Consider the following 16,145-nt stretch of genomic DNA (forward strand, 5'->3'; position numbering starts at 1 on the left):
CTGAAGGTTGTCTACACTTGGTGGAGTTTTTTTCAAATTGTAGTGTATATGGTACATCTACCAAATCACTAAGGAGTGAGGGGGGTGGCGAGACCTCAGGAGATAAGGGATATGCGCACAGGCTTCCGGCTTGATTCATTTCTGCCTAATAATACTCCTTTTTGACACAGGCTGGCCACTAGTAAAATGATGGCTGAACAGTGGCTTTTGGGGAGTTGTCAAAACATTCTCCCAGTGAGGATGGACTCTTCCAAGTTTTGTTCCTGTGCTGTCTGGTTGGAAGGAGATCTTTTCAGGTGTTATTGTGGTGAGGAGGAATAAAGGAAAGGCAATCAGGGTCTCTCTAATCCTGCTGGTATTTGTGCATGATTTCTTCCATGTTGCATTTATTGCTCTTTTGAAAACTGATCAGCTGGCAATGTCTGGAAGTTTTCAGAATACTTTTCCTGATTACAATAAAGAAAAAAGGTGCTACACTGCACTGCTTGAGATGAAGCAGGCTGTATGAAACCTCAGCCATATCCATGACTACTTTGGACTGTAGCAGAGGCTAGCAGAGCATAGCAGTCCACACTAGGTGTGGAGAATGTCAGAAATAATAAAATAAGGATATGGATCATCTGGCCAAAGCAGTTCCTGGAACTGCCTTGCAGAGTGGCCTGTGCTGACCATGACCAGGGTTCCCATCTGAACTGAGGGGCTTTACAGAAGCCACCTTGCACAGCTAGTAATGATCCTGCAGGTATTGCTCTTCTACCACTGTGCAAACCCCATAGTAGCAAAAAGGGGATATAAAATCTCCACCTTTAGAGGCAGATATCAATAACCAAATTCTTCTGAAGCCTAGTCATTTTATATCCCTTTTCTAACAGTTCACCTCTTCTCTTTTAGAGCCCTGTTATGTCTAATGTTTATAAACCTGTCCGTCTTACACTGAAAACATTAAGAGAAATGGGAGAAGACCCAAGTGCTTAAAGACATGATATCACCCTATTGAACAGTATTTCCCTGGAAATAAGACATACAAGTTATTTCCATTACATGTTAATGTGGAGTTTTCTGTAAAGTTTTGAGAGATTCTCTACGTTTGTATTTTGTAAGTCATGTCAGCAAAATAATACAGAGCTCTTGCTTCTTACAGGGCTGCACACTTCCTGGTTGTTCATTGTTTATACTGTTTTACAGTAAAAGCTGGCTTTTTTGTTATGACTACATGTTGATTTTACCACACAATCGGTGAAGCTACCAGTTTGTTTAAATATTTTGGAATAAACAAAATTTTACACCAGCATTTAGATTTAGTGGAGAACATGAACAGAAAAAAATGTCTGGTGATATTCTTTAGCTAGTATCTTTGGTTTATTTAATTTTGCAACACTTGTTTCCAGTTTTTCCTTTCATTTCCTTTCATTTCTCAGTATTTCAACTAGGTGTCTTTGTGAATCAAGAAACACAATGCTTAATGTGTTTGTTACAGGTAATAAATTCACTTATTTTTTATTTTTTCTAACTCAGAATGTTTAATTGATGAGGAAAGAGGGGGTCGAGGGTTAGAGCATTACACAATTGGTATATTACATCAGCAGGTTATTCAGGCACTAAGCTAGTTACCAGTGACATTGTCCATTATGTGACTATATTAATCTGGAGAAACTGCTCTGTTTGTGAACACCTGCCTCATGGGGAGCAAACAGCCAGATCCTACAGTATGAGCCCAGTTTGCTTCTACATCTTTCAGGTTTCACTTGCCCTTATTCAAACTCTTAGTTCAGATTTCACTGTTAAAACTGCAAAAGGGAGAGAATGGCTTGAAAGGGAAGCAAATCTATTTTCTTGCTTTGAGAGTGTAAGGATATTTTCCCTCATTTGTTCTCTATGGAGTCCATTTAAAAGATGTCACTAATGCAAAAAGAAGTGCATTCAGGGGCAAAGGGTCAGTGAGCAGTGCCCATGGCAACTAAGAAACTATTCTGCAGAAAAAATGCAGTAAAGAGTAAGTGTTTTAATCCCCAACTTTAATCCCTTTACTTCCTGTTTTCAAAATGAAATATAAATCAGGCACCATGGTGTGAAGCAATTTTTCCTGAAAGGGATGTTGGCAAAAAGGGATTAGGAATGGGCAGCAGTGTTTAAGGAATTTAATCATACAATTTGTTGGAAAACTTTTGAGACTACGAATGACCAGTTCTTTTGAGTGTGGTCAGTGAGAAACAGGAAAACAGACCCTGAAAGCGATGGAGGACTGGCTGTGGCTGACCCCCCCTCCCGCCACTGCAGCGGCAGTGCTGTGTGCTGTGGTGGGATGCATGAGGCGTACCACGCAAGGAAGCTCCATCGTGGCGGATATGCTTTGCCAGTGGTGTGTGTCTGTGCTCTCCAGCGAGGAAACGTCAAAACTCCCCTATGGTTTTCATGGTGCTCTGGCAGCTGTGGCAGTTGTTATAACCAGGAGATTGTTGGTTCACTCTGATGTTAACATTTTCTATTTCACGTCATGATTCCTCCCTGCACTTGGTTTCTGCCCTGAGCTTGTAGTCCTGTGAGCTTCAGCAGCATGATGTGCTGAAAAGTACACCAAAAGGAATAAGTGCTGTCACCCTTGTTACATTTACACATATGCCAAAAAATATCCAGATTGTCTCAAAACTCTGTAAACAGCTGTCAGCGCATGCCCATAGCATTTTCTATTCTTCAGGTTCATTTTTGGTAGCAAACAATATCTTTTTCTCCATTTGTATGTCTTCACTTCCCTGCCACAGCACATGCATGAAGGTGGGCTTGAGAGAGCAGAACCCTTCTTTCTTTAGGGGCCTGATTGACAGAGTCCCTTGGGAGGCAGTCCTGAAGGGCAAAGGAGTCCAGGAAGGCTGGACATTCTTCAAGAAGGAAATCTTAAAGGAGCAGGAGCAGGAGCAGGAACAGGAACAGGAGCAGGAGCAGGCTGTCCCGATGTGCTGAAAGAGGAGCCGGCAGGGAAGAAGACCAGTCTGGCTAAACAGAGAGCTTTGGCTGGAACCTAGGAAGAAAAAAAGAGTTTATGACCTTTGGAAGAAGGGGCAGGCAACTCAGGAGGACTACAAAGATGTCATAACATTATGCAGGGAGAAAATTACGCAGGCCAAAGCCCAACTAGAATTTAATTTGGCTACTGCAGTAAAAGACAATAAAAAATGTTTCTGTAAATACGTTAGCAAAAACACGAGGGCTAAGGAGAATCTCCATCCTTTATTGGATGTGAGGGAAACATAGTGACAAAGAATGAGGAAAACACTACGGTACTTAATGCCTTCTTTGCCTCCATCTTTAAGAGTAAGACCATTTTTTCTAGCCCCCTGAGCTGGAAGACAGGGGCAGGGAGCAGAATGAAGCCCCCAGAATCCAAGAGGAAATGGTTAGCGACCTGCTACACCACTTAGACACACACAGATTTATGGGGCCAGATGGGATCCACCCAAGGGTACTGAGGGAGCTGGTGGAAGTGCTCACCAAGCCACTTTCCATCATTTATCAGCAGTCCTGTCTAACTGGGGAGGTCCAAGTTGACTGGAGGTCAGCAAATGTGACACCCATCTATAATAAGGGATGGAAGGAGGATTTGGGGAACTAGAGACCTGTCAGTCTGACCTCGGTGCTTGGGAAGGTTGTGGAGCAGATCATCTTGAGTGCCATCACGTGGCATGTACAGGTCAACCAGGCAATCAGGCCCAGTCAGCATGGGTTTCTGAAAGGCAGGTCCTGCTTGACTAACCCGATCTCCTTCTATGACAAGGTGACCCGCTTAGTGGATGAGGGAAAGGCTGTGGATGTTGTCTACCTAGACTTTAGTAAAGCCTTTGACACCGTTTCCCACAGCATTTTCCTGGAGAAACTGGATGCTCATGGCTTGGATGGGCGTATTCTTCACTGGGTGAACAACTGGCTGGATGGCCAGGTGCAAAGAATGGTTGTGAATGGAGTGAAATCCACTTGGTGTCCGGTCACAAATGGTGGTCCCCAGGGCTCAGTTTTGGGGCCAGTTCTGTTTAATATCTTTATCAATGATCTGGACAAGGGGATTGAGTGCACCCTCAGTAAGTTTGCAGATGACATCAAGTTGAGTGGGAGCATTGATCTGCTTGAGGGTAGGAAGGCTCTACAGAGGGATCTGGACAGGCTGGATCAATGGGCCAAGGCCAGTTTTGTGAGGTTCAACAAGTCTAAGTGTCACAACAACCCCGTGCAATGCTACAGGCTTGCAGAAGAGTGGCTGGAAGGCTGCCCGGCAGAAAAGGACCTGGGGGTGTTAGTCGACAGCTGGATGAATATGAGCCAGCAGTGTGCCCAGGTGGCCAAGAAGGCTAATAGCATCCTGGCCTGTATCAGAAATAGTGTGGCCAGCAGGGCTATGGAAGTAATAATCCCCCTGTACTCAGCACCGGTGAGGCCACACCTCGAATAGTGTGTCCAGTTTTGGGCCCCTCACTACAAGAAAGACGTTAAGGTGCTGGAGCATGTCTAAAGAAGAGCAACGAAGCTGGTGAATGGAGCTTCTAGAGAACAAGTCCTGTGAGGAGTGGCTGAGGGAACTGGGGTTGTTCAGCCTGGAGAAAAGGAGACTCGGGAGACCTTAGCACTCTCTACAACTACCTGAAAGGAGGTTGTAGCGAGGTGGGTGTTGGTCTCTTCTCCAAGTAGCAAGTGATAGGACAAGAGAAAATGGCCTCAAGTTGTGCCAGAGGAGGTTTAGAACAGATATTAGGAAAAATTTCTTCCCCAAAAGGGCTGTCAAGCATTGGAACAGGCTGCCCAGGGAAGTGGTTGAGTCACCATCCCCAGAGGTATCTAAAAGACCTGTAGATGTGGCGCTTAGGGACATGGTTTAGTGGTGGACCTGGCAGTGTTATGTTAATGGTTGGACTTGATGATCTTAAGGGTCTTTTCCAACCTAAATGATTCTATAATTCTATGATTCTCATTACCCAGTTGCCCTTCAGTCTGGGCTTTAAATGTGCTATCCTGTCCATGATGCTACTTAAGCATCACCAGTATCTGACCAAGAAAGATTGAAGCTGTAAAAAGCGTGCCTAAGAGGTTGCAGTTAACTGCCCTGATAGCAGCCCAAACACCCTTCAAGTCATTAAGACTGTCCTCATTAAGTGTCCCTGTTCAGGCTGGGACCTCCTCTGCCTCCGTAGTTGGCATGCAGATTTCACACTGCTGGAAATTGGCAGCTGGCCTGCATTGACAGGTACTGATTTTGGAGTCCTTAGTACTGCTCCTGAGGCCATGATACACTGGCTTCACTGGCAGTCCCTTATGAGGAGGGCCTCCATCTGCCCATTTGTTTCCTCCCTGTGCTGCAGTGCTCTGCCCCATCAGCTGACACAGTTGTTTGTGAGACTGCACTGTAAGCTGAATTTAGGCTTTAACAACAACAAAAAAAACCCCAACCTGAAACAGAAATGCCCCACAATAAATGGGAGGCTGTAGCAACTCTGAAAGTTAGCACTGCCAGCCCAGCCATCTCATCACATCATCATCTAGCCAGGCAACACACTAAACAGACAACTCACAGACAGTGGGTGAAACTGTAGAATGATGTCCTAAGGAATCTTTGCAAAGTGAAAATCATATGCCTGAAAGCTGATAATTTGGATCTCTTACTGGTAAAGCTGGCAGAGTTTTTTTTCAGTTCTAGTCTTAGGTGCTAATCAAGGTATTATTTTGAACAGATAAGATTTCCTTGCAGGAACTGGTACATGCATGAACTTAAGTTCCAGTGGAGATTAACACAAAAACAAATATTTAAAGTGAAGGCCAGTGTTATATAAAGGATGCTGCAGAGTTTAAAAAAAGAATGTGAAATCTGAAAATCTTTGTTTCTGTATACTAAAAATTGCTGATGTTATCTACAGATTTTCATGGCAATTTTTGGTAACATGTGACAGGGAAAGAAATATGTTTGTGGTAAATGAAGCACCAGGTGGATGAGTGCTTGTTTATTTTCTACATTTTTCCACTCATGAAGTGAAAATTTGCCAAACAGATGTAGTTTCAGAAAGGGACAGTAAATCATTCTGCAGTACAAGTGGTTTCTTTGTCAAGCCACATTTACTTGGAAAAGCTGATGTTTAGCAGTATCATGTACTAGCTATATCTCCAAATCAGTCTGGCACAAAAGAGTGATTTTTTCCTGCTTTTCAAATGGCACAGCTCAGCTCTTAGATTGCTGTTCACACAAAAACCAGCTACAAGCCTCTAAGAACTGCAAGAAAAAGAGGATGAAATAGGAAGGATCACAGGTATAATGTAGGTAGCATTTTTAATAAGATAGTTGTATGTTTTCAGATTTGATAAAATCTGATATGGGGCAGGGAGAGATGTAATATGTGTGTGTATGTGTCCGCACACATGCATCTATATGGGTGCTTTCCAGTTCTATGACTAGAGTGAGAAAGAAATAAAAGTAAAATTCGTGAAAATGTGGACTTCTCTAAGACAGCAGATGTCACAACAAGGAGCATCTTTAGGAGCCTTTTATGTTAAAACATATTACTTCCAACTATGTAGAGCAAAATTATAATCAGTTTTCAACAGAACTCTGACTGAACCAGCTTTTTTGTTTATTTCAGAAAATGGCCATTTACAATACATCTCACTCAAACTGTACTTCCCTTCTTTACAGTAAGATTTCAGTTTGATTTTTTTATTCAAAGTTTCCTTTCAGATCTGTCCCAGCTGCATTTTTTCCCCTTAAAATGGTGTTCTTGGTGTTCTATATAATTTTAATGAGGAGATAACCCAAACTATTCCTCATATTAGTTTAATACCAATCAAAAGAAAACTCTCTGTTCTATATGTAATAAAGGTAGAATTCATTTCAGTCTCATCAATCTTAACTTAACAGTGCTTTCCACTTGTAGTATTGCTTCAAAACCAGAATTTCTTCTTGACTTGAAATTTGCTGATTGCGTATGTTCCAGGTCCTTTTGATTTTTAGTGCAAGAAGCTGAAAAACATTTTTGGTATGTTTTCCTGATTTACTCTATGTCACAAAGATGAAAGCCATTTTTGTATTTGAACTCGAATGTTTGTTGTAAAACTTTGAGAGGAGCAAAATTAACTATTTCTTGTATAGAACCTAACATCCCTACTGTGCAGATAGGCTAGTTTAACTTGATTTTTATTGTGTTTTCCTGGCCAAACATTTAATTGAAATAGAATATAAGAGCAGATGCAAATAGCATGCACACATATCTGAAAGCTGTGGTAGACAATTAGCAGAATAATGAATGCTATGGCTTTCTAGAAATCCTGCCGAGATGACTCACTGGAAACAAAGATTGTTGAGGAATCTCTTCTGTCTGCATTGCTTCTTTGCCCCAAGATGTCTGTAGCCTCCAGAGGCAAGAATTAGGACACTTAGCAAGCGTAAACTTCTAGCAAGTGTAAACTTTTATTGTCTGCTCTCAAAAAGGTTTAGTACTGTGCAAGAAAGCACTGGACCTTGAAGCTGATCTGCATGAGTAAAGGGATGATCTAGCAAGCAAACCTGTAATATGAGTAAACACTGTCACATAGCATGTCTTCATCCTGAATTTGTAATTTTCTAGTGGCCACATCTGTCTAATGTCAGTGTCATGATGCTAACAGGACATAATTTTACTCTAACTGTACAAGCAAATATTAAATTCTGGCTACTCCTTCAGAAAAACTAGTACGATATGTAGCTCTATGTAGACAGGTCATACTTCCCTCTCCAAATGCCAGCTTAATTTACGGGCAATAAAAATGCATGGAGGACTACTGGCTTATTCTCTACTTGACAAATAGCACTTAGTAAACTTAATACACAGACTATGTGAATAACAGAAATTCCTCCTTAGCTTTATAATGAAAACAGAAACATATTTATAAAGCTATTACAGTTAGTGTAAAACAATTCCTCTCAATGAAACATGGCAGTATTTAAGGGGGTTTTGCTGGTTTTAGACATGGCAGACACAGATCTAACCTGCACCAAAATAAATAGACTACAACCAGTGTCTCCCTTACATAAGGAAGTACTCTACTAGGTGCACAGTATACGTAAAGTCCATTAAACCTGTTATCACAAAAGCAAGATTTAAAATGCTGTAATTTCATGACATAACTGGCATGTTTGAATGACTGGAGGAGTCCAGACTTTGCTGAAGAATCAGTAGAGTTAATCCAAGTACATATAGGCAGGCTTTGAAGTTACTGCGATCCTATTTTATGTGGTTTGGAAACAAACTAGTAACGTTTGAGAAATCCTAAACTACTACTCTTCTGACTAAGTGTGTTCGTAAACACACGTTTCTGATGTTTTGTTGATGGTGTCTGATTTCTATTGAACAGGAATAATGTTGCAGAAACTAGCCAGGTTGTACAAAAACATGCAGATCTCAGATAAAACACACATTTGTTAGAGAAATAGAAAACAAATTATCTTTTCTTTTAAGGAGACATTTTCTCTGGAATTATGTCATGCATCAAATCAACAGCATGTCTCTGCTCTTGGACTCAAATATAACAAAATTGAAAATTGAAGAATGTAGAATCTTACTCCCTTCTAATTACTTCTCCTTGTAACATTTAATCTTGGGTAATTATTTAATCATATCTAAAATGTACAGGAGTAGAACTTCCATCCATTGTTCTGAAAGCTGATAAACATTAGTTGATTGTCACAGAAGTAAAACAATTGTAAATCATGACTGACGGTGATTTGTTTTGTGTATTAGAAAAAACTGCCGCATTGTGATAATGGGAATGTCTCAGATTTTCAAATATAAAACTTCACTAGTCTACCATACAACTGAACTATTAAACTTGAAAATCTATTATTTAGAACAAATATTTCATACCGGGAAGTTATCAGTGAGCTGAGCCATTGATTGTTAACTTGCACCTTGGCCAGCCATAAATTTAGGCTACGTTACAGCACACACAAAATGTCAGTGCTCAGCATGGCAAAACTGTCAGTTACTGATTTCATCATTCAACAAGGTAACTTCCTAACCTTATAGTTCTCAAAAATAGATTGGCAAGTTTTCAGTACCAGTGTGATTGTACTGGTGCTCAGCTGAGTGATCATGAGGGAAGCAAGGTGATCATGGGGGAAGCAAGTTATTGCAGCCAGGATCCTGGGAGATTTGTGCTGGGATATGATTTATACAGAAGTTGAAGAGAGTGTCAACTGTCTTCTACAGCTGGTTGATGAGTCTACAGTCTAGGCCAGAAAAGAAATACATTTTGTTTAGAGCAAAGCAAGAAACAGACTGCAGCAATTAGATCTGGTCAATTATTATTTCTCCTTTATAGCTTTTTTAACTGAAGATAAAATTTTATGGATGCAATGAATGGTTGGTTTATTTGCATGTTTTTAAGATCATCTGTTTTTTCATTGTCTGTTCTGTTTCTTCAGATACTAAAGACAAATTGTAACTCAGATTTCCCTGCTCTTGACAAAATGCAAAACATTGGTTTCAGTTAAAACTTTTTACTAAAAGTTTTCTCTAAAATATGCAACAATATTTGACTGAGATAGAGGTTTTTTTTTTTTTTACCCTGAATGTCTTTACAGGAAAAAGCAATGCCTTAATCTGCCATATTTGAACCAGTCTGGTTTTTGCAGTCTGTTTTGCTCCAAAAAGGCCACAGCTTATGCCAGCCCTGTTAATGATACAGAACATCTGGAAAAACATTGCACAGAGTATGAGCTTTAGATAGCAGAGGAAGGAGGACCCAGCAGGAGTTTTACAGAAGTTGTGTCTAGTTTGGGAAGCAGCTGTGATTTAATGGCTGGTTCTGCTAAAGGAAGCTTACCCATTTCTGGTCCTGCTCTGCTAAGCAGTAGAGTAGAGAAGAGGTCCTCTACCCCTTGCTCCCTATGCTTTCCAATACTGCAACAGTAATTACTCTTAAAGAGCAACTCGCATACATACCCTGTAGTAAAGGAGAGTAAAGTTATTCCCAGCACCTATTATCTGGTGAGGTTTATAGGCCTGTGGTAGTATTTTTAGTGGCAATTTGAATTAGCAGTGTGTGTCTGCAGTTGCACAAATCAGTGTAATACCACCCCTTGCTCAGAATATTTCATTATATGAATGTTAAATACATATATTGCCATTCTAAAATTAGGTATTATGATATGTGTATGCATGTGTCTGTGTAAGTTTGTAAAATCTGTATTTCTAGCCCTTGTGGTTGTAAATATGAATCAATAACAGCCAATGCATGGATTAAGAACTATCTCCAGAAATGAGATCACTGCTGTCTCCCAGTGCTTGTTTCACTGTTTTTGGTTTTCTGTTGTTGATCCTGGGTTTTGGTTGGTTTTATAAGCATTGACTGTTGGGCAAGCTAGGAAATTTATGTCAGCATGGGTTGTCGTGATAGATGTGTTCTCGGTATCAAAGGATTTGCAAATGCGGAACAAACCTCCTGAACAGTGCAAAATAAAAAAGTATAAAATAGGCAGTTGCTGTTATTTTATACTTGTAACTAATGTGTACATACTTAGCTCTCATTTCCTTGTTCTGCTCACTGTTTCATCTATATGAGTGCTAGCTGATCATAGAAAATTGATCAGTTTCTTACTCACAAAAAAACCCTGCACAAACAAACAACTTCACACAGGCAACCTCTGTAAATTTGTTTTCTGTGTGATAGAACCCTGATTTTTTAATAGAAGTCAGATTTTTTTCATATTTATTTTCATCTTAGATTCCATAGAAATTTAAAGTCACATAATGCTCATTAATAATGTAACTGATATGAATTTGAATCTGGATATATCTGGCATTTACTTTCACATGCATTACTTTCACTTTAATTTCATGAAAAAGCCATGTTACTAGTGATAGCAGTAAAAACAGAATAATTAGTGGATAATAGGAGACAATGATACATGCTACACTGGAAGAAATATTTGTACTTACAGCAGGTTGTAAATATCGATAACAAATGAAAAGCGTTTGTCAGTGTATTCATCCCTTTCTTTCTCCCTTTCTCCCTTTTCTCCCTCTTTCTCTCCTCCCTCCCCTCCCCCCCCTTCCCTCTCTCTCTATACAGTTCTACAATAACAAATACAGCTCACAAATGTAGCATACCTTTGGGCTTAATAATGACTCACTAAATTTTTAAGAGAAGGAATAATCTACAGCACGCACAGTCTGTGCATTGGTATCATGGGTTGTGTAGTATCTCTTACTAGAGTCACCCAGCCTCAGGTGCTTATGATGTGTAAGACCAACTCTCCACTCTGTTGCAACAGTTTTATACTAATGCCTATCATCAGAAGTCATTTGAATGATCATCAGCATCTTGTGGCACAGTAATGGGTCTTTCTACAGTTGCATTCAGAATCATTTGCTCTTACTCTTTTTTTCTTCATTTCTGAAGGATGGACAGAATTCTCTCTTGTTGCTTTTCCTCCCTTTAGGAATTTGTTAGAGGTGCTAGGTTATGTTCTAGTTACTGTTACCTGCTCACTTTTCATGGCACCAGAGAGGAGAAGCCTCAGTTGCATCTCTGAAATTTGCTTCTTGGGACTCTGATGCATGAGAGCAGCAAATCCTACAGCACTAGGTCAGGTTTCTGTCCATCATGCTGCATGAACTACCTCTTCATCAGCATGGGTGACAGGACAGGATATTTAGCTGCATCTCAGCCACTGCAGTGGCCCACTTGCGTATAAGCACACACCCTCCTTTTTCATGCTTTTATATGAATGCACCAGCCTGTGAGCCAAGATGGCCGAGATGGCCCTAAGGAACAGGCAAATTTTTGTTACATATAGCAGTAACATCATGCAGGGGGTTGGGACAGGCAGCAGTGCCAGCACCCTGCAGCAGCATCCATCTGTCAGAAAACTCAGGGTGCAATTTTGCATTACAGCTAGGACAGCCTTGTGTCAGGGTGCTTTTCCATATTTTGGTTTTGAGATTTTTTTTTAATTGTATTTTTTTTAGTTTTACTGTATTGTATTGTATTGTATTGTAGCCTTAGGGTGAGATTGTTCGTCCAAAGGAAAATTCTTTTTATGAATTTGTTTATTAATTGTTTGCAGAGTGAGTTTTCTGCTGGATCAGCCAGAAAAACAGGCTTGCTGTTGATGGATCAGGTACCAGGCAAGTGGCCATGCATGCAGCTGGGATTAGTGGCAGTGATGGAGCACTCACTTTCAGATCAGTTCAGCCATAATGTGAAACAAATGCAGTCCTAGTCACTTTAGCAATGTGGACTCGAGACAGCTTTGGTCCATATAAAGTGGTACCACTTCCATCCTGACCATCCTGAATGATACTACTCCTGGCTGCTCGCTCCCAGTCACTTGTTTCCACTGCCATGAGCATCTTTGCTTTTCTGGTCCTTCAGTGAGCTAGTTCAGGGCACTAAACCAGCAGGAAAATATTTTTATTTTTTATAGTACCCCTCTGCTGATACAAGAGATGTCAGACATTATCCATGAATCAGGACAAACTTCTCTCTTTTGCAGTGTATGACAAGAGAACACACGTAAGTCCATCTGTCCAAAGTCCTCTGTACAAATAGCCCTTGTCCTGAGTACAGTCTTGTTAAGCATCTGGAAGACTTTCCTTCCTCAGATTTGAAAAATGCCTGCTATAATGGAAGGATATTAACCAGGATTTAAAAGAGAAGAATTCTGCTTGTGCTCCATTTCTTTCTCTAAGCCCTCAACATTTCCTCATTGTAATTTTTCAGTGTCTTAAGAATTTCTGTGATTTATTTCCTTTTTTTTTGCCCAGGCTATAATCATTTCTCCTTTTCTATCTCTTGTGTTTCAGTTGCGATTGAACTCAGAGCTTGGCCAGGACATCCTGAATGACTGCCTCGTAATCCAGCCCCTCCAGCCAGCCCCATCACCACATGATGATGGAGATAATACCATGGGACACTCCCCAGGGCCTGCTCACGGTATTTACCCAGGTATAGAAAAAGACAGAAACAGCCTGTCGTATTGTTGCGCTCTTAAGATTAGAGAAGATTTTGCAGAGTAGAATGTACTCTGAAATCTGTATATATCTCATGAGAAGGGTAGGATCTGCAAAGATAAAAAGATAGATTTTGAACAGATTTTTACACATTTTTTAAGGAAGGCAGGACAAATCATATTTTATCCATGAAAAGACCTACTGCAACAAAGACCAATATTTTTGCTCTATAGGCATTTGACTTTGCTAGCAATTCACTTCTACCATTCCTTGTAGATATCTTGAATTCATTAAGCTTCATTTAAAGTCAAAGGAGTATTTTTCCTTTTCCTTATTTGTGGATCACTTATGAGTTTTCCAATAGATCTACATTAATGAAATTAAGTGCTGCATTATAAGCTGTCATATTATGACTATAAATACACCAATAAACACATTTATGCTATAAATGTGATAATCCTATTTTATTGTTACAGTTAAGTATTTGAGATTTTCATATTAAAATACGTAACTGTCATACCTTCCTAAATGTACAATTGTTGTTCACATTTCAGCTAAATTTAAAATATTTGATAAGTTATGAAGGATAATACTTCTCAGAGCTCAAGACAATGATGGGCAGGATGTTAACATTTTTTAATGCTGTATTTTAGTAGTTGTGAAGACATCTGTTTTTATCTTTCAGGCAGAATGTGTTACATCTTCTTGCAGTTCAACCTTTAACTGAGAACCAGATGTAGGAAGTGAAAGAATTGGCTGAATGTTATATGCAGAGCTGAAAATGACATTATATGAAGTGGCCACTTCAATAAGTGGCTTTATTTTACGGAGAGGCTTGTAAACCTATCAATTCTATAATATGTTTTTGTCAAGCCTGTTGTGAGCTACATGCTAGTTGGTGATCATGTAGGTTTATATTACAAAAAATCAGAAAATTTAAAGCTGTGATTGACTGTATCCTAATTTATAAAATAGTTGGTATTATTTGTATGCTGTTAACTGTTAAATGCCTTAGTCTGAGTATAGACTGAGTGTGGCATCTGTTATTTGAAAGCTAAAGGAAATTTCAGATTTTAAAGATTTGATTTTGGCCAGGGAACCTCCAGCGACATGGTGTTCATTACAGTTGCTTATTTTATATTGTAATTTGAGAGGGAGTTGGATAGTGAGGAATGCTGAAAATTAAAAAATTATTTACTGGCATTACCCAGTGTAATGTGCAAAACTGAGAATAAAAGACTGAGCTTTTCCTTTTCCTTTCAATTCCCTAGATGGGGTGAAAACTGGGTGGGGACAGTGTGTCAGATGAGCTGAGACCAGGTTTTCAGAAATCTAGGACATTCTCACAGGAGATTTCCACTGGAATCTGTTGAGCACTCAGCTCTTCTACCAGTCTAGCTTCCAGACTATGATTAAGCGTCAAACTCCAGCTGCTGGGTCAATCCAAACCTAGGATGACAGCAGCTTGAACAAGCTGCTGCTCCATGACATCTCAGGATCCTAAGCCAAGTAAAGCTATTGCCTCCAGCCAGCCTTTAGCTGGCAATTGTCTACAGTCACAATGTCCCATAGACAGCTTCTGAGACTGTGGCATTACTTTTTGTAATCTCATTCATGCCTTGTCTTACAATACTTGGGGTTTACAGCACTACTAACTATGGACATTCTTTGATCTAATTATTTTGGTTTTTTTCTTACTTGGCACTGCTTTCTATTTTGCAGCAATTTTTATAGCATTGATCAACATACTTTTATCAGCATTAATTTCTCTGTAAGTGAACTGTAACTGCTTTCCCTTTTGTGTGTTCACAGCTATCTATAACTTGGTAAATTTCTCGTAGTTTATTCGCTTGTGTTGTTTCACTTCAATTAACTAAGGGTATTACGTCAGGTATAGATGAATCCATGTCACTTCATTTTGACAACCAGTTGAAATGAGTTGTTTCATTAACTACTCATTACAGCTGCTACATAATAATATACTATGTAAATAAGTGAGATAACTCCAACAGGGAGGGAATTATTTTATTGAAATGGCAACATGAAAATTATTCATGCCCCAAGGAGAGAAAAACAAAACACAAAAGCTTAAATGTCCTGCCTGAGAGAAGCTACCCTTTAAACTTCTCTGAAAAGAACATATTTTTTAATTATAAAGAAAAACTTTGAGACTTTTCTGAAAAATAAAATATGTAACTTTTACTGGGAACTGTTAGAGAGAGCATATTAGCTGAAATGTCTGTGCTACTTTTCAAGTAGAAACAGGAACAGATTTCCATTCTTCCAATGCCTTTAAATCAAACTTTTCTCACTTGAAGGATACTTTTCTTACCATTTATGCACATTTAAAGCAAAGGTAGGTTTTCTACTTTCCTAAGAGATCTACAGAATAAATGTTTGAAAGCAAACTATTAGAAATATGTAAAAGATTACAAAAGTAGACTTTTAGGTGCTAGTCCATTTCCACTTACCAAAGTACAACAATGCCTGTAATGATCACCATTTCTCTGTATTGTTAAAGTACAGAATCTGCAAACACAGATATATTTAAATGAAATACAACAATAATCTTTTTGTTTACGTATCTATCACTTAAAGTTAAGACTGCATAAATATTTTTTCTTATCTTGTGGCCTTTGTGACTTTATAAAAGAAATCTGAACTGAGTACAATCTTATTAATACAGTGCAGTAACATGACAGATCCTTTGCTTATAAACTAACACAAAATTATATTTACAGGTCTAAAGTTAAGCAAGCATGCATACTGTTCTAGGGCTAAGCATAGTGATATTTTGTAAAACAGAAATTCAAAGTCTGTTTGTATTGAAGCATGAAATTTCTGGTAGCACCTAGGTTTTAATTTTTAAAAATACATAGGCTTTGGGGTTTATTCAGTTCATAGAATGAAGATATGAGCAATTCATTCATAACAAGAATATAAGAATGATGTTTTTTCTACTATGAAATCATATCAGCTTCCTTTGTGTAGTGCAATCTAGAATCCCTAAGGCTGAAAGAATCATAAATAATGCAATACAAAAAAATTTTGGTTTTACTGTGCTGTTTGGTTAAAACTTGACAATTTCATATTTAAGAATAAACCAGAATGTGTCATTCATTTATAAATATTTACTGAATACCACACTCTGCTCTGCTCCAGGGCAAGCAAACGATATTACTAAAG

At 39.1% G+C, this 16,145-nt stretch overlaps 1 protein-coding gene across 1 annotated transcript in view; it reads left to right on the forward strand.

Moving 5' to 3' along the window:
* GLIS3 (GLIS family zinc finger 3) overlaps nucleotides 1-16,145 on the forward strand; it is a 177,840-nt gene that overhangs the window by 133,188 nt on the left and 28,507 nt on the right. Inside the window, exon 6 of the mRNA XM_030005895.2 lies at nucleotides 12,813-12,954. Coding sequence (XP_029861755.1) covers nucleotides 12,813-12,954 — 142 coding nt within the window. The remainder of the gene's footprint in view (nucleotides 1-12,812; nucleotides 12,955-16,145) is intronic.

This window comes from Aquila chrysaetos, chromosome Z (genome assembly GCF_900496995.4).
Source record: "Aquila chrysaetos chrysaetos chromosome Z, bAquChr1.4, whole genome shotgun sequence".
Lineage (NCBI taxonomy): Eukaryota > Metazoa > Chordata > Aves > Accipitriformes > Accipitridae > Aquila > Aquila chrysaetos.